At 46.0% G+C, this 17612-nt stretch overlaps 1 protein-coding gene across 22 annotated transcripts in view; it reads left to right on the top strand.

Moving 5' to 3' along the window:
• The window catches only part of SCML4 (Scm polycomb group protein like 4), a 122741-nt gene that overhangs the window by 67704 nt on the left and 37425 nt on the right, over window positions 1-17612 (top strand). For 17 of the 22 annotated variants that reach the window (XM_047761981.1, XM_047762016.1, XM_047762066.1 and 14 more), the window contains exons 3-5: window positions 701-830; window positions 2984-3184; window positions 7355-7549. In XM_047761981.1, the coding sequence (XP_047617937.1) occupies window positions 701-830; window positions 2984-3184; window positions 7355-7549 (526 nt within the window). Of the gene's footprint in view, window positions 1-192; window positions 307-700; window positions 831-2983; window positions 3185-7354; window positions 7550-15349; window positions 17422-17612 lie in introns of those variants that run through there. The other 5 variants (XM_047762101.1, XM_047762133.1, XM_047762092.1 and 2 more) reach the window with 4 other exon arrangements.

The raw sequence follows: 17612 nt of genomic DNA, 5'->3' as shown, positions 1-17612 counted from the left end.
CTTAACCTTAGTAAGGAGAATGACTTGTTGGTATTGACACATCACCAAGCCATCTCCACCTTATTCCATAAGAGCAAATTTCAGTTCCTCATTTGTAATTTCAAGTGAGAAACCTTCAAGGTGGCCACTTGTCACTAGTAGAAAATGTGCTCACATCTGCCCCAGACTGCTTTTGATGGTCTCTGTTGCAGGAAATAAACACTTAGAAGCATGTCAGCCCTTTGGAGGAATGACTCCTGCTCCCTTTTCTAGAAGGATCCGTGATCTTTTGAGCAGAAGCCTCAGCAGAGTGAGCAGAGCTTTGGGGTCAGTCTCTGGGTGGCTGTTGGGAAAGCCCTGTCCACAAGAGTCTCAGGGTCACAGGGGCTCGACCTGGGAACTGTCCCCTACTCTGTATCCTGCAGCCAGGGGAGTATAGGCTTCAAATGTTCACACCTCTGTATGTCCCATACCTGCTGCCTGACATCACTTCCTGGGTGGCTCCACTGTGAGGTCAGGGTACAGAGCTGACCTCGGGGTGTGACTCAAACTTGAATCTTCATCATCAACTTGAATCTGAAGTTAAGCCTCCACAGCTGCATGATAGAAAGGCATGAAAGTATGAAAGAATAGCACTGGTTAACTGAGCCCAGGAAAGATCTTGGGAAGGTATAGAGAGCATCTCCAAATTTTCATTGATTACGTGGTCTCTCTCTTGCAGCTCAAGTCTCGGGTTCTCATGACTCCTTTGGCCCTGTCACCTCCACGAAGCACACCAGAGCCCGACCTCAGCTCCATCCCTCAGGATGCAGCCACCATACCCAGCTTGGCAGCCCCGCAGGCTCTTACAGGTAGGTCAGATAAATGAACTCCAGGGCTGTGATGGAGAGCTAGAGAGCTGCCACTGAGGTCACTCAAATGAAGGACTTAGTGTGTTAGCCCGTCAGCAGGTAGGATGTTCTTAAATTCTCTGAGAACAGGAGTTTAAATGTCTCACAGGTTGGATTACTTAAACTTGGTTTTCAATGTATCTTGTCTTAATCTGGTCTCTGTAGGTGGATGGAGGACTAGCCATGAGTGGTTGGGGCATGTACCCCTGGTTTTTTCTTTTCAGAGCCAGACTTACTTTGCACCAATAGTGAGCCTGGTCACTTTGAAGGGTTTCTATCACTTCCAGATCTCCTAAGGATCCTAATGTTCCTCAGTCCCACTCAGTGATTTTCAACCCAGTCAGGGTAGAACTCAGCCCAGTCCTTCTCATGGGGCATCCACCAACCAACAGTTCATCATAAGAGTTAACAGCATCATTCAGGTGCTCTCTCTCTATCTGTCTCTCTGTCTCTCTGCTTGTCTTTCTGTCTACCTCCCTCCCTCTCTCTCTCTTCCTCACACACACATCCATAGCCCCCGCCCCCCGCCCCAGGCCCATCACAAACCACTTAAATCCTATCCCACTTAAATCCCTCAGTGTCCTCCTATTGCTGTTAGGAAAAGACCAGACTGTAATACGGCCAACAAGGCCCTGCTCTCAGTCTTCAGAACCTACCAGAGGATCACAGCGTATTCTCTCTCTATCTTTCCCTTTCTTTTTTCTTTTTGGTCACACCAGAGGCATGTATGGGCAAGTTCCTGGGCTAGGGATCAAACCCGTGCCACAGCAGTGACAACATTGGATCTTTAACCCATTGAGCCACCAGGAAACTCCTCTTCCTTCCATCTGGAATGATCTTTCCTCTGGTTACCCTATTCCTCCCTTGTATCTCCAGAAAGCCTTCACTGACTTTCCTGCCAAGATTCCCAGGACAGGCTATCCTAGCAAGTCATGAGTGTTTCTTGCAGCCACGGTCCCACATCACTCCCAGTGATTCTCTGAGTAGGTCTGTCTCCGCTGCTGGGTTATAAGCCCTCTGCAGTCAGGGAGTATGTGGATTTGGTGCAGCATTGTCTCTGTTGGGCCTAGAATACTGCCTGGCATGAAGATCCCTTATCAGTTAGATTTTCTTAATCATCTGGGATGAGTAGAAGAGAAGGTAGCCTGGTAAAGTGAAAAGAGCACAGCCCGTGACATCAGAAAGATGGGAGTTTGAATCTCTGTTGTACCACTAAGTACACTTTCTGAGAGGCCACCTAACCCTTGGGTTTTTCATTAGTAAAGAAAGTAATAATATCTAATTCCCAGGTTTATCTTGAGAATCAAACAAGATAAAGTATATACAGCACCTAGAATATAGTAGGTGTTCAATAAAAACTAATTTTTGAAGTTCCCATCATGCCACAGTGGAAACAAATATGACTAGGAACCATGAGGGTGCAGGTTCGATCCCTGGCCTCGCTCAGTGGGGGAAGGATCCAGTGTTGCTGTGAGCTGTGGTGTAGGTCGCAGACGTGGCTTGGATCTGGTATTGCTATGGTTCTGGTGTAGACTGGCAGCTGTAGCTCCAATTAGACCTGGGAACCTCCATATGCCATGAGTACAACCCTAAAAAGCAAAAAAAAAAAAAAAAAAACCTAATTTTTTTCAACTTGGTTGTTGCTGTTTAATCCTTCCAAAATCCTACTAGTCTTGTCTTAAAGTCCCTCTTCAACACTCCTCTGCACTAATGGCCCCCAAGGTAAGATGCTTATACCTGGGGGCTGGGGGAGACATAAGAGAAGTCATTAGAATATGGAAGAAAATATGACACCTACTGTTAATATTTCTTCTTATCCTTTTAAAATTTATGAGGTTTTTTGTTATTTTTTAAATGTATGTAATACGTTAATACAGTTGAGAATGTGTATAACCTTTTAATAAATAATACATTTTGGGGCATGTACCTCCCAATTTTTTACGAATAGGGTATATCACTTTATTTTATTTTATTGCTTTTTTTTTTTTTTTTGGCCTTCTCAGCATTCCCAAGGTCAGGGCCTAGGGGACATGACTGAGACATCCCCCCACACACGAGAGCCACCACCGGCCTGATGTTCTTTGATGCTGAGGGCTTTGTGGGTCTTTTTCCAGTCTGCCTCTACATCAACAAGCAAGCCAACGCGGGGCCATACCTGGAGAGGAGAAAGGTACAGCAGCTCCCTGAGCACTTCGGGCCTGAGAGGCCATCAGCTGTTCTGCAGCAGGCCGTGCAAGCATGCATTGACTGTGCCCACCAGCAGAAGCTGGTCTTCTCCCTGGTCAAGCAGGGCTACGGTGGTGAGATGGTGTCAGGTAAGGTCCTGGGGCAGGTTGTATGAGGAAGGCTGTAGGCATCTCTTTAAAGAGGAGAGAAGCCATAATCAGGCTTGGACGACAGGGGCTATGGCCAGGCTCTGTCCCCATCTACTGGGCTCTAGGGGTCTTAAGTGAGCCTGTATGCTAAGGTCTCTCTTGGGACTTGAAGAGAAGATGCTTCCAGATCTGGACAAGAAGACTAGAATCCTCATCCTCATCTGAATCCTCATCCTTGACTCGTCTCTTTCTCCCACCTCCTACTTCCAACCCATCAATAAATCCTATTGTTCTAACTTCAGAATATATCCAGAATCCAGATACCTGTCACGACCCACAGCATCTCCTCTGGTTCTTTCAAAATCTAAGTCAGTTATTCCTCTCCACTGCTCTAAACCCTGACTGGCTCCCATGACACTCTGAGAAAAAGCCCATATCCTTACAAGGGCCCCCAGGCCCTATGTGATCTGGCCCTGGCTACCTCTTTGATCTCCTGGTCACTTCTCTTGAGTCACTCTTCTCTGGCCATGGTGGCTTTATTCCTGTGTCCTCCATCCATGCTCCTCCTACCTCAGGGCCATTGCACCTTCTCTCCTCTCTTTTTTGGAATGCTCTTTGCCCAGCCATCCATGTGGCTTGCTCCTAGGCTTCCTTTAGGTTTCTATTCAAATGCCACCTTTATCAAAAAGCTTTCCTGACCACGTTGTCTAACATATCAGCCCTTGTCACTATTTACTCTCCCTTCCTCTGCTTCATTCCTTTTTCACAGCACTTATTACCATGCGAGACAGTGGGGAAAGCTGCTGGTTTCAGCCCCATCTCACAGGGCATGTCTTTTTTTTTTTTTTTTCTCTTAAGCAAGAGCCTCATGGTCAATCTCATATGCATTGTCACCACCTTCCTCCAGTTTCTACCCTTGTCTGACAGCATCCACAGGGAATGGAAGTTGTCACCACAAGGCAGAGGCACAATTGAGAGCCCTTCCTCCTTCAAATGTTTGTGTGCAGAGGCTCTCTGCATGGACAATGGTTTTTACCACCTGCCCTTAAGCCCGTGAGGGCCAGTCCTTTGCAATATGCTTTGACTCCAGGGGGACAGCCTGGTGTCTTCTCTGGCCCAGCATCATGGACATGGCCTCCATATCACCAGAGAAAAGGGAGATGATTCCCCAGCTGTGGGTTGGTGCTGGTGACCCTGCTGATTGGCTAAGAGAGGGTGGGGAGAGGGGCCTCTAATGTGGCTGTGTCCTGAAGAACCAAAGCAGAAGCATTTTATTTAACTCCAGATTGATCCTTAGGGCTTGGGGTGGAGAGGTTGTCCAACACAGCTTCCCCAGCTCTGATTGATTCAGCCCTCCTTCTGGAGCTCCTTCTGAGCAAGAAGCTGGGTCTGACCTGCCAGGAATTGATTAAAATAGAATTTGTCAAGGTCTAGGTGCATGTGTCTGACCCAGGGTGACTTTTAAGAGACTTCAGCAGATGCAGGCAGAGACAGGAGGAAGAAGTACCGAACCAAGAGGGGGCGAGGAGGAGAGTCCTGCTGTTAGGCCTCTGATAGCTTCTTGGCCGTTCTCCTGGTTCTGTCTGGGAGCCAGGTTCTTGATCCTGGGCTGCCCTCAGGTCGAAGGCCTGTCTTTGCTAATCAGCAGAGCTCAAGACACAGACCTGGTACTAAGAGAAATCTCCTCCTGTATAGTGTGCCCTTGCTCTAGAGTGAATCCCATCAAACCGAGTTCTTTGTGGCCCCTGCCCCCTAAGCTGACCCCCATTCTCCCTGCTCTCCTGCTTAGCCTTCCTGTGGCCTCAGAGGCCTTGGTGCTGGTAGGAGGTGCTTCGGTGCCTGGCACCAACACAGGAGTGGGCAGAGCCCTGCTAAGTTTCCCCTGGCTGAGGAGTTCCCAGGAAGGCCAGAGCTGAGAACTTACTCTTGGAGGGTGCAGTAGCACCAAGAGGCCTCCTCATGCCACCTCCTTGAGGTCATGAAGCAGCAAGGTGGTCTTTCACCTTTCTGATGGTGACATGGAAGCCCATCAAGGCAGTGATAGCTCCAGGGTGGTTTAGGGAGGGATTCAAGGAGAAATACCAGATTCTCCCACCCTCCACTTAGAACCTGATCCTTAGGGCACAGCTTTCCTAACATTCCCATGGCAGCTACATTTCTACACATGTAGAAAATGGGGACACAGGTGCTGACACCATGGTGTAAGGGAACTTAAAGTGTGGCTGGGCCTTGGGCCACCCCAGAGAGGAATGTTATTGCAATACCCATGACCCATTCCTAGCACACCTGTTGGGATACTGTGCCTTTGCCACACTCTTCCAGAGCAGTAGACTTTGTGATCCCACAAATTCCTGTCTGCTTCTAAAAGGTGGTATTTTCCCACTATGTGACCTTCTAGGCACTTCTGGCAATGTTTGCACACTGATTTGTGGCATAGGCCTGATGCCCCAGACCCTCCTGCTGTGGGTTCAGTTTCTATCACACCTAGTCTTTTAAGATATTGGAGGCAAGCATCAGTGCCCCTCTAAGAGGGAATTTCCAGAGTGTGTGAGTGGCCAGGACGAGCCCCTTACTGAGCATCTAGGCAGCTCTTTGCTGGCTCTTCCAATTAGAGTCACCTGGAGTATTAAAGTGGCAGGCAAATGCCATTTAGAGGCCATATGAGCTGGAAAAGCCACTCCAGGTCTTCTCCTCAGTTTCTTCATCTGTATTATGGAATAATAATAATATCCTTTTCTCCACTGTCCTCATAGGATGGTCAGAAAGCCTAAATGGGGTAATGGATATAAAAGCTTTTGTTAAACTATAGAAAGCTACATAAAAGAAATGGATTCTTTTGATTTCTAATTTATGTGGGTGTAGGGTTTTTTATTGTTTGTTTTTTAGTTCTGAAATCAGAACTAGCTCTGGTTGCCCTTCCCTACCCCAGCCCCTGCAGTGTGCTAGCCTTTGGGAAATACAGTGTCAAAATACAGGCTGCCCTCCAGGTGTTGGCGCTGAGGGCAGAGCCAAGGTTGGGGCAGAATATCCTGTTAGGGATCTTCTCATGGGTTCCCCACGCTGGAGCTTGTGTGCAAGCTTCACGCAGCAGCAGAGAGCTGTGAGGAAGATTACAGAAAGGAATGTGCTCTGGGTTGGAAGAAACTGGTGTTTCTGCATCACTGCAGAAACGTTACTGTCCTTTTATACAGATTCCTCCTGAGAAGGCTCAGTGAACCCTAAACACTGGGATGCTGGATTAGAGTTGGAGACCTCGGTATGAACTCAAGGATTACTTGAATATACCTGTATATCTAGATCTAGACTTATCTGTCTAGAGCCACCTAGTGATCTAGATCTATCTATCTCAAGTTGCTAAAAAAAGGGGGGGGGTATGTCATAGGGACACAGGAATCAATCTCAAATCTCCCAAAGACAAACACTGGAATAATTTAGCAATAAGATAAATAATATAGTACTGGACAACCCAGAGTACAAAATAAATATATTGAGTCTGCACTAGTATTAATGAATAAACAAATAAATAAATGGAGGAGAAGGGACAATTCTTCCTTCTAGAAGAATTCCAAATGATATAGAGACTCTCCCCTCTCCAGGAGGCAGAGCTTAATCCCTCCACTGCCCCTGAGTGTGGGCAGGACCATGTGACAAATTTCCCAGGAACAGAATATGAAGCATACAATGGAGAAATGTGGCAAACACTGTCTTGGCCAGTAGCCGAAGGCTAACCTCCCAGTGATGTCATAGGGAGAGCGTGTCCCCTCTCTGAAGCAGTGAGAGGGGCACTTTGCCTTGCCATTCTTCCTCCTCAAAAACCCATAACCCCAGTCAAATCATGAGAAAAGCATCAGACAAACCCAAATCAAGGGACCTTTGACAAAAAAAAACTGACCAGTATTCTTCAAGACTGTCAAGATCATGAAGAACAAGGAAAGACTGAGAAACAGTCACATACCCGAGGAGACCAAGCTCACCTGAAAACTACACCCCATGTGGTCTTTTGAATGAGATCCTGGAACTGAAATAGGAATTAGTGAAAAAAACGGATGAAATCCAAACAAAACTTAGTTCGAAACAAAACTGAACAAACCCAGCCCTCTTCCGCAGGCTGACAGGCTTGTGGCTTTCTCCAGAGTCCCGCTCTGAGTCACTATCTCTGTGGTTTTCTAGTCTCTGCGTCCTTTGACGGGAAGCAGCACCTGCGGAGTCTACCTGTGGTGAACAGCATGGGATACGTCCTCCGCTTCCTGGCCAAGCTGTGCCGAAGCCTCCTGTGTGACGACCTCTTCAGCCACCAGCCCTTCCCCAGAGGCACCGGCACCCCCAAGGAAATCCCTGAGACCCAGGAAGGCAGGATAGAGTCAGGTAAGCTTTGCCTGTATTTTGCCCAGGGCCTGCAGGTGGTTCCAGATGTCCCAATCCTTCCAGGGCAGGTGACACTGCCACTGAGGGGACTCCCGGGAGCTCTGCCACTGGAGGTTCACAGGCTGCCACCTGGGTTCCCAAGAATAGTCAGGCCAGCCAAGACCAAGTACACCCGGATGGCCCCTCCCCAGGCTGAACTTATAAGAGATGGTTCCAGCTACTGAGAGCTGACATTATAGCTTTTAGGCCAATGTTATGAGAATTTAGACAATGATACCATATCACATGTAATGAGTGATTTTTTCCCCCCTCATTTCTGCTTAAGACTCACAGGCATTTATTCATCATTGTTGAGTAATGGAAGGACAACTAACTTAAGGGACTAAGAAATCTTGAAGAAATAAGGGCTAATGAATTGATTATGTTGGTCCTGTCTGGGAGCCTCAGATGCCTACCCATGTCAATAAAAGGTTTTACAGAGTGTCTATCATGGCAGGAATTTGACCCGGCCATAAATCACATATGTCCTCCAGTGAGAGTTAGTGTTTCTCTCTCATCGCAGGTTGGGAAGTGGCCCAGGGACTGAATGCCTTTTGTACCATCAGCCCCGCATAGCTCAGCACAGGGAAGTGGCCAGTGGGAAGTGGCAAGGCCTCATGGGCAAACTTGTACACTGTTATCTGCCCGAGGAGGCAGATGCCCATGGGAAGGGCTCTCTCCCCATTTAGCAGCCCTGGGGTAGGGATTTGCAAAGAGTTCAACGAGTCCAGTTTCTGGATTTCAGGTTCCCGAAGATGGGCAGTTGTATTACCTTTTTTCTTTGTCCAGAGGCAGTGTTTTGTTTTGTCTTTTTGCCATTTCTTGGGCTGCTCCTGTGGCATATGAAGGTTCCCAGGCTAGGGGTCCAATCAGAGCTGTAGCCACTGGCCTACGCCAGAGTCACAGCAACTCGGGATCCGAGCTGCATCTGCAACCTACACCATAGTTCACGGCAATGCTGGATCCTTAACCCACTGAGCAAGGCCAGGGATCGAACCCACAACCACATGGTTCCTAGTTGGATTCGTTAACCACTGAGCCATGATGGGAACTCCTGGAGGCAGTGTTGTTGATACATAAAGAACACATAGGCAATGAAACTGGTATTTAGCCATTACCATCATTCTACAAACATTTGCTAAACCACCTTCTGTTCCAAGCACCACGTGAGACCCTGTCTTGGTTTAAGGAGCTCAGGAAAGCTTTTGAGGTTTTGAGTGACCAGTACGAATAATGAAAAACTGATATATTTGCAGATACGTGCTCACAGACAGGCCTAGAACATTCAACAAAAAGATACTTACAATAAGAGTGGCTATGCCTTAAGCCTAGGAGGACATCAGAGAAGGATAAACTTAGATTCTTGGCGTAGATTTTCTCACATTCTGTCAAGAACCTTGTCTACAACTTTAAACTTTCTGAGACCTGGGAAACAGGAAGAAGTTTGGCCTTTACAAAGAAAGGTACCTGGTTAAATGTAGTCTGTGTGAGCAGATGCTGTATACTTCTATGTTTTCCTTGATGTCTCTATACGTGTGAGCTTGGGAAAGTCTTCTCCTCTCTCTGGGCTCAGTTTCCTGTGTGAAATGAAGGGTTGGAGTTGCTTGTATTTAATGTTCCTTCTGGTGCTGACAGTTTATGAATCCGGCCTCTCCTGGAAACCTTAGTTGACTCAGAAACATGTTGTTAGGCTTACGTATCCTCTAGTTAATCTTGCAAGGGAAATATCAGAATGGGCTGATTTCATTTTGCAAACCCTTGAGCCATTTTTCCACTGAACAAGTAATGACCCCTGGGATATATTCATAAAGCCACATAATTTGTGTCTCCCATTCTCCTTTAAATGTGTCCTTTGAGACCACTTCTCCCCTGTCAATGGATGAAATTTAGGGCATATCTTGTGACTTTTCTGGCTCCTTTCGGATAGCGAAACATTCTCTAGTCAATAGTTAATATGTCCAGGTCAGTGTGATAATCAAAGTTTAGATTTTACTTCTCCCTGTTCCCAGCTCAGCCTTGCTTCAGGCTGGTTGCTGCAGCAGTGAAAGAGGCCATGGTTGGCTTTTCCTCACCTGCTGCCCAACCCTATGCTTTTGCCCCTTCCCTATCTAGCTAATACTGCTTCCAAATCTTTCCTGAAGAGAGTGAGGGGGGGAGGGGAGGCAAGAGATAGGATTGTTTTCACTTGGCAAATCCTGCTGTGAGGGGCATCAGGCTCCCTGGTTCTGATTCAAACTGATTCTTCATCCTGTTGGCTATGACATGGGTCCTTTGGTGATCCGACCATCTCTCACCTGCATGTTCCTTGCAATGGACAAAAGTAACTCTTCTCCAGCTGGTCACTTAGAATTCTTCCCACAGTCTCAAGGCATTTGTGGGTAAATCTCTAGCTTTTTTCTGCTGAGGCCCCCTGTGCCTCCACACAGTCCTGTGGAAAGGATCTAAGATAATCTCTCTTCAGATCTCTCTTCTGATGGCCCACATCAAGTCCCTGAGAAACACTCACACATCCTTTGCCCAAACAAACTCAGGGTGTGCAGTCTGATCTCTGCAGTCACCTCTCCTTTGTTCTGCCATCAGAGCAGCCAGACTTTTCGATTTCTCATGAGAATCAAATAATAATTCATTTTGTCTTTCGAGCTCCAGGGACAGATATCAACGAGGCCACATTGAAACCCTTGGGAACATATGGGACAATTTTCTCCATAATCCATCTTCTATTCAACCTGTTTCTCAGCCTCTATAGTTTCTTTCACAGGCTGCATGTGGGGTCATCCACAGGTGTAAAACTGTCTTTCCACCACCTCTTTTTCCACGATCTGCACACTTAACTCTGGTATGGGGTGTCTGTTGTCTTGCAGCTTCAACCAAAACTGAAACTAAAATAGTTCCATTTTCACATCTTGTCCAAGGAGCCCCCTTCCAGCTTTTCTTATATGATCATTGAGGAAACCCTTGCCTTAGTTCCCACCTTATTCTCCCTCCTTCCATGCTCACCAAGAAGTTCTATCTTTTTCTTAGAAGTAGCATAGCCACCTCACATCTTCCCTTGACTGAGGCAGGTATTTCTACCTGCAAGCATTTCCTTCGTTGTTGACTTGGCTTTGGAAGTAATGGCTCCAGTTGTCTTTGTGAGCCCTTCCCTAGCCCATTTTTGCTTTGAAAAAATGAATTGCTCCAGATCAGTCGACCTTGTGGAAATTGTTCCTCATGTTCTGGGTGTTATAGAACCAAGTGCCATGTGTTTCATGTGTCTTGAGGCCTCAGGGAGGGTGGATGAAGCAGCTACAGCACAGTAATCTCTGAGCAGCTCGTGCACATGTATTTCCTGTTTGCCATGGGGCCTGGGATGACACCATCAAAGAGTTTGCCTTTAGATTAAGGCATCGCTTCTTTTTTTTTTTGTCTTTTTGCTATTTCTTGGGCCGCTCCCGCGGCATATGGAGGTTCCCAGGCTAAGGGTCGAATTGGAGCTGTAGATGCCAGCCTACGCCAGAGCCACAGCAATGCGGGATCCGAGCCGTGTCTGCAACCTACACCAGAGCTCACGGCAACGCCGGATCATTAACCCACTGAGCAAGGGCAGGGACCAAACCTGCAACCTCATGGTTCCTAGTCGGATTCATTAACCACTGCACCATGATGGGAACTCCAAGGCATCGCTTCTTTAGGACTGCCTTGTCAAAGTTCCCCTAAAGGATAACATATCCAGTTATTATTACCTTGAGTAAGGAATTAGTTTACTACCCTCTTTCCCACCATTGTGGCAAGAAAGGCAGGTGTATGTATGAGGGAAGGGATGGAGGTCTTTGTTGATTTTAGGCTTCCTACCCATCCATTGGACCACATCATTCCTAAACAAGACGGTACAGTCTTGAAAACATATAAACCTGGTCCCAAAATTGTTTAGTCAAAGCTGAAATGTTCCAGGCATGGGTGCCACACAGAGGGTTTGTCAACACTCATTAGGACACTTCTAGAAGACAGCTAATCAGACAACAAGAAAATGCAAAGCCATGACATGTAAGGAACTATCAAAGAAACTATGATATTTATGGTAAAAAAAAAATGGATGAATTGGGGAAGACATGATTTTCAGTTCCAGGATATGATAGCAGGCCATGTGGATTTGTTCTCTGGGGTCTTGAAGATGGATTTAATTAAACCTGAGGTCCTGTCATTCAAATTCTGGTCAGGACCATCATCATTATCAAGTGAGAAAGGAAAAGCTCAACAGCTTTCCCCTACTCCTTCACAATAGAGCGCCGGTGTTTTGAAGACAAAAGTCTGAGACACATAGGTTTAAGGAATACTCTCCCAGGTAGAGGACTTGGCAGCTGAATAACTAGTTGGGAGACAGTGCCTTCAGGAGTCAGGTGGGGTTGACATTGTAAAGAACTTTGAAAAGTCAAAGCCATTCAGAAATAGAAGGAGCTGCTTAGATGGAGTGATCTCCTTATTATTGGTACCAAGTTCAGGTGTCCCCTTGTCAGGCCAAGTAGGGCAAACTCTGGCAACCCTGAGGAGTGAGAGCAAGCTGTCCTCTCTGTTCCCTTTCAAGTTGAGAGTCATGGCTGAAGGTGGTAAGAGGCAGGCTCTGGAGAGCAGGAGGTCAGGGTGTCCCAGAAGTGAAGATGAGGGTAGCAACCCAGAAGGGCTCACATTAGAGCAGAGAGGGCTTCTCCCAGGGAAAACCGGGCTTCAGATCTACTCAGCTGCCTGAATTCAATCTGGAAGTTAGTATTCTTGGCTTGACCAAGAACTTCAGTAATTTTCCTCCAGATCTATTAACTGACAGCCAAACACTCATGTTTTTGGAGGAAGAGCAGTTCTCTGGGTGCTTTAGGAGAATGGAAGCAAAAACATGACTTCAATAACCTTCATAGGTCTGTCAGAAGTCATGAGATGATTATAGGGGAAATTTTATCTTACCTTTGTATGTTGAAAAAAAATCTCAGTTATAAGTAAGCTTTAGCCAATGCTTCTCAAACATTAATGTACCTTGGAACCACTCGGGCATCTTGATAAAATGCAAGTTCTAGCTCAGGAGGCTAGGGGGCTGGGGTGGGGCCTGAAGTCCACATTTCTAACAGGCTCCCAGATGATGTCCATGCTGCTGCTGGTTGGGGACCACACTTTGAACAAGAAAGTGTGTGCTGATGGAGTCCTACTCATAATGGGAAATTTGTTTTAGGTTTTCAATAAAATAAGTTTATGTGCACTAGGATGGTATTGCCCCTGTACAAGTGTTGCTGCTGAGGATGATCCAGTGCCCCCTGGAGGTGTCTGTGGGCTGGAGAAGAGGGGCATGAGGGGGCAGGGCAGTATAACAAGGTGGCACATGTGCAAATCCAGGTGAGAAAGAGGAGGTTTGCAGCACTGGGGAAGAAGGTTAAAGAAAGGAAAGAATGATGACAGGAAAAGTTCTCAGTGTGGACTGGCCCCCACTGGTGGCAGGGTTCTCTGTTGCCCTTTAAGTTTCCCCAAATCCCTAGAAAACCCTCAGGATCTGTTCTCTCAGACCCTTGTGTATACACCCTGAGTGGCCCTTAATTCTCCCTTACACTGCTAGAATTTGGGTCCAATCCTCATCTCCCTGCTAAAGAGCCTAGAGAGCAGGGCCATGCTGTCCTCAGCAGAGCCTGAGACGTAATGGGTCCACAGTAAATATTTACTGACTTGAATTCTATGCAACAGAACAGAACAAACTGCTCACCAAGGGTAGGGGAGATCTTTGGAAACCACAGGTGTGATAGCTGAACTCTTTTGCAAGATGTAATTTAGTGATTGGTTTCCTGCCTTTTGAAGGTCTGACATGATGGGAACAAATTGTTTACTTTTTGTTGAAAAGCTTTTTTCATGCACAGATGGTAGGCGTAGGAGATGAGAAAGGACATTTATTCTTAAGACTTGATGTTTTCTTCCTTGGTTGGTGGCCTTGGAACTAGGCACCAGAAAACCATTGGAGTAACAGACACTCACAATGTGTTCCACTGTGGTTGAACCTTGATACCCAACATCGAGAAATCAAATTTGCTTCCTTGTTGAACTACAGATTTGTCTAATATTTCTACAGAGAATGACTATCCAGAGAATACCTCTCTTTCCAAATGTTTGTTTACTTCTAAAAGGAAATAGAGTTTTTCAAGTGGCATGAGTTCCATTGTATAGACATCTATGTGGTCAGTCAGCAAACATTTCCTGAGCTCCCTTTATTTATTTATTTTTTATTATTTTTTATTTATTTATTTATTTTTCTTTTTAGGACTGTACGCGTGGCATATGGAGGTTCCCAGGCTAGGGGTCTAATCAGAGCCACAGCTGCCGGCCTGCGCCACAGCCACAGCAACACCAGATCCGAGCTACTTCTGCAAACTACACCACAGCTCATGGCAACACCAGATCCTTAACCCACTGAGCAAGGCCAGGGATCAAATCTGCAACCTCATGGTTCCTAGTCATATTTGTTTCCGCTGCACCATGATGGGAACTCCATGAGCTCCCTTTACTTGTGATGCCTACAGAGCTGAGGCCACTTGTTCACAGTCACACAGAAAGGCAGTATCCAGGGGAACTGAGCCCAGATCTTCTCCTCCCTGGCTCTTTGCTTTTCCTTCCTAGACTGTCTGTTGGTAGGGTCTCATTACCCAACCCTTGCTGGGCAGGGTGTGTGTCCTGTTTCCCAGCTCAGAAGCCTGACTGAGCAAAATTCATGTTCACAAGTGGCTTGTGGTACCATGGTGTCACTTCTAGCTAAGATGTAAAAGAACAAAACAGACACAAATGCCCACTTAGCAAAATCTAGGCAGAAACTGAACTCCAAGTAAATCAATTATCATTTCTCCTTCTGGGTTAATATCTTGGCCCCAAGGTTTCATCCTTAACCTTGTGCCCGAGCTACATGGTTATTGGATGACATCCATAGGACAGAGAGAACCTATCATCCTAGACACCAGGGAAATTTCCTCATCCCTACAATACCCACACAGAGTGGCCCACTCCACTGACATTAGGCATGGTTTGATCTGGTATTTTAAATAATGTATGTTACGGTGGGGATGCCCAAGATAGGAGGAAAGATGTGTGCAGGCTGATGATTAGAATATTGCAGGGCTCTATCTGTCCTGTCTTAGCCACATGCTGTGTGATCAAAATGGGTCTGGTTCTGAAGCCATGCATTGGAAAGTGGATCATTTGGAAGGATAACAAACTGTCAGTGTCAAGCTCAGTCCTTATGAATCTTTGCAGAAAGTTTTGATGGAAAGGTGAAAGGAAAAGTGTCTACAAGTTCTGCAGCAAATACAAAGGCCTTCCTATATTTTCAGACATGTTCAGCAGAAGCCCAGCCAGAGCTCTTACAGCATGGAATGGGAAGCATTTGCCAGGGAAGAATTCTTGGTCTTAGTTCTACCCGAGTTCATTTAGGAAAAGCTGTTTATTATATTTTCGGTGATATCATTCATTAAAGTATAATATCTGTACATATTTTAAAACATTGATCTAAAAGGGAAAAATGTAACCTGTAAGGAAATACTGGATTTTGTAGAATTTGAAATAGATTTTTACAATGTTCAGTAATTTATTGTATCCCTTTTGCATTGGAAGGCTTACACACTCTTTTTGAGTCCTGTAAATATTGAGGAAGCATAAGAATTCAATAATTATTGGTTAAATAAATGAATGAATTAATGTTCTAATGAAGTAGTTTGGACCTCCCGAGGTATTTTAAATATGGTATAAATAGCATAATATTGAATCATGTTGATCGATTTGACAGTATTTTAGTAGAAAGCATATCTATTAAAATGAAAAAAGAAATTAACACTCCTCTTATCCAAGATCACAAATACAGTCATTTTGTGGATTAAAGATGCCAACACCTAAGACCTGAGGAGCAGAACGATGATAATGGTAAATCTCCAGTAGGCTTTCTACTGTTTGGGAAAGCTCCTGCTAGGAGAAAAAGAGCCGGTCAAAAAAGAGGTTGTGTGGACTCTCTCTTCCTACAAGGCTGATCTCAGGGATTTTCTGAAAGACATTCCTAGCCCTCTCCTATGCCTATCTTCAAATAAAGAAACCTACCGGAGATCTCCTGTGTTCTATGCAGCTAACTGTCCTTTATGTAACACCTCCATCCTCAATCCCTCATGAGCCCCTTTCAAACTGGCATGATGATTCTGGGGGCACCTGTGTCAGCTGCAGAAGGCAGGGTGTCCAAAGGGGCTCCTGCCTGTGGTTGAAGAGTAACTATAACAAATAGGTGAGCTCTCTAGGGAGATTCAAGGAGATGGTGGACAAGGTCTCTGATTTATACATCAGAACACAGAAAGCTCAAGAGTGATGGAAACAGAGGACCAAGTACATGAGATGTAGCTATTCCAAAACTTCCAGGGCCCACAGTAGCTATAATTGGATACTCTATTCTTTGGGCCGCTCCACTGGATTGATACTCTGAGCCCCTGTGGTGGGTCCTAAAGTAATACCTGAAGGTTATCAACACCAGTATCTACTGACCATACATCAGAGCTAGGGTTAAAATGGCAAGCCCTGCCAAGAGGAATTGAAGCAACTTTGGATACCGGTAGGCTTCTAAGATAAACTCATGACCTACTAGAGGGTAGTGTCTGGGTCTTAGACATAAGCAGCAAACCCTTTCATTTTGAACAAAAAAAAAAATCCCATAAATGTCCTGACAGAGAATTAGATACTCTATAGCAGATATATCCTAGCTGCTCCTGAATAATTGCAACTTTCAACCTGGATATGCAGAGTCAAGAGGAATGAAACAAATCCCACTTTCCCACCTGTATAAGTTATCTATTGCTGTGTGACAAATGACCCCAAAAATGAATGGCTTAAAATAACATTTATTATCTCACAGTTTCTGTGAGTCAGAAATTCAGATGTAACTGAACTGGTTCCTCGACTCTCTGGGTCTCTCACAAGACTGCAAGCATCTCAGAGGTCAACTAGGGAAGGGTTCACTTCCTAGCTCATTCATGTGGTTGTTGGCAGAATTCTATTTCCCATGAGCTCTGTTGATTCCTTGCCATGTAGACCCCCTCCCAGAGCATCTCACAACAGGGCAACCTTGGGATAGAAGCTTGGCAAAGCTGCAAAGAAAAGACCATAGAGAGGTGGTGATGGAACCTGCTCTCCTCTGGAGACAAAAGGCATTCAGGATTCCAAACTGGACAAAATTGCTTTGGGGCAAAATTTGCACAAGAGGAAATCTGAAATCTTAGAGAACAAAGTCTCAGACAAACCAGAAACATTGGAAAGGACTAAAGAGGTTGAGGTGTCAGGCATTAAAATTATGATTGGTTTCTGCACATCTCATTAGGGAAGAAAAAAATACAAATGTACTTAAATGGACCTGAGGGGAGTCATAAGGTTGATTCTTAGGGCTGAGTTATCTGAACTTAGAGATAAGCTTGAAGAGAAAATCTATACTGGCCAGAGACCAAGTTAATGGAAAATTTAATTGAAGTGAATGACGGGCTAAGCCTCGTAGGTGGTGTGGCCTGGTGCCCTTTGAACCAGGAAGGCTGGGACATGAGGCCTCAGAGAGCCCTAAGGGAAAACGTGATGAGCTTATCTGAGCAAGAACAAGGGGCGGGACTGAGCCCCAGTAAAGGAAATCTGCAAACCTCCACAAGAGCCTCAGTGAAAGGCAGCAGGAGGACAGAGAGGAAATCTGTGTGTTTCTGCCACCGAGAAGTCCCTTAGAGGTGCTCCCTGCCTCCCACAGCACTGAGCACGTGCTGGGCGCCAGCAGTGCTGGAGAGGAGCGTGTGTGAGGCTGCCTGGTGGCAGAGACACAGCCACCCAAGGTAGGAAACAAAGCCCCCCCCCCACGCCGTGTCAGGGCTCTGAGCAGGGGAGGGACAACTCTGCTGGAACCTGCTATGGTTTCCTGCCCCTGCTTCCTCTTTCTGCTTCTCTCCTTGCAGTTCGTTCTGGCATTCCACACCCTGAATGGAATGGAATGCGCCCTTAGGGGAATAGTTATTCCACAGCTATT

Source organism: Phacochoerus africanus, chromosome 2, assembly GCF_016906955.1.
Source record: "Phacochoerus africanus isolate WHEZ1 chromosome 2, ROS_Pafr_v1, whole genome shotgun sequence".
Taxonomy (NCBI): domain Eukaryota; kingdom Metazoa; phylum Chordata; class Mammalia; order Artiodactyla; family Suidae; genus Phacochoerus; species Phacochoerus africanus.
This window is presented reverse-complemented; position numbering and strand designations above follow the sequence as displayed.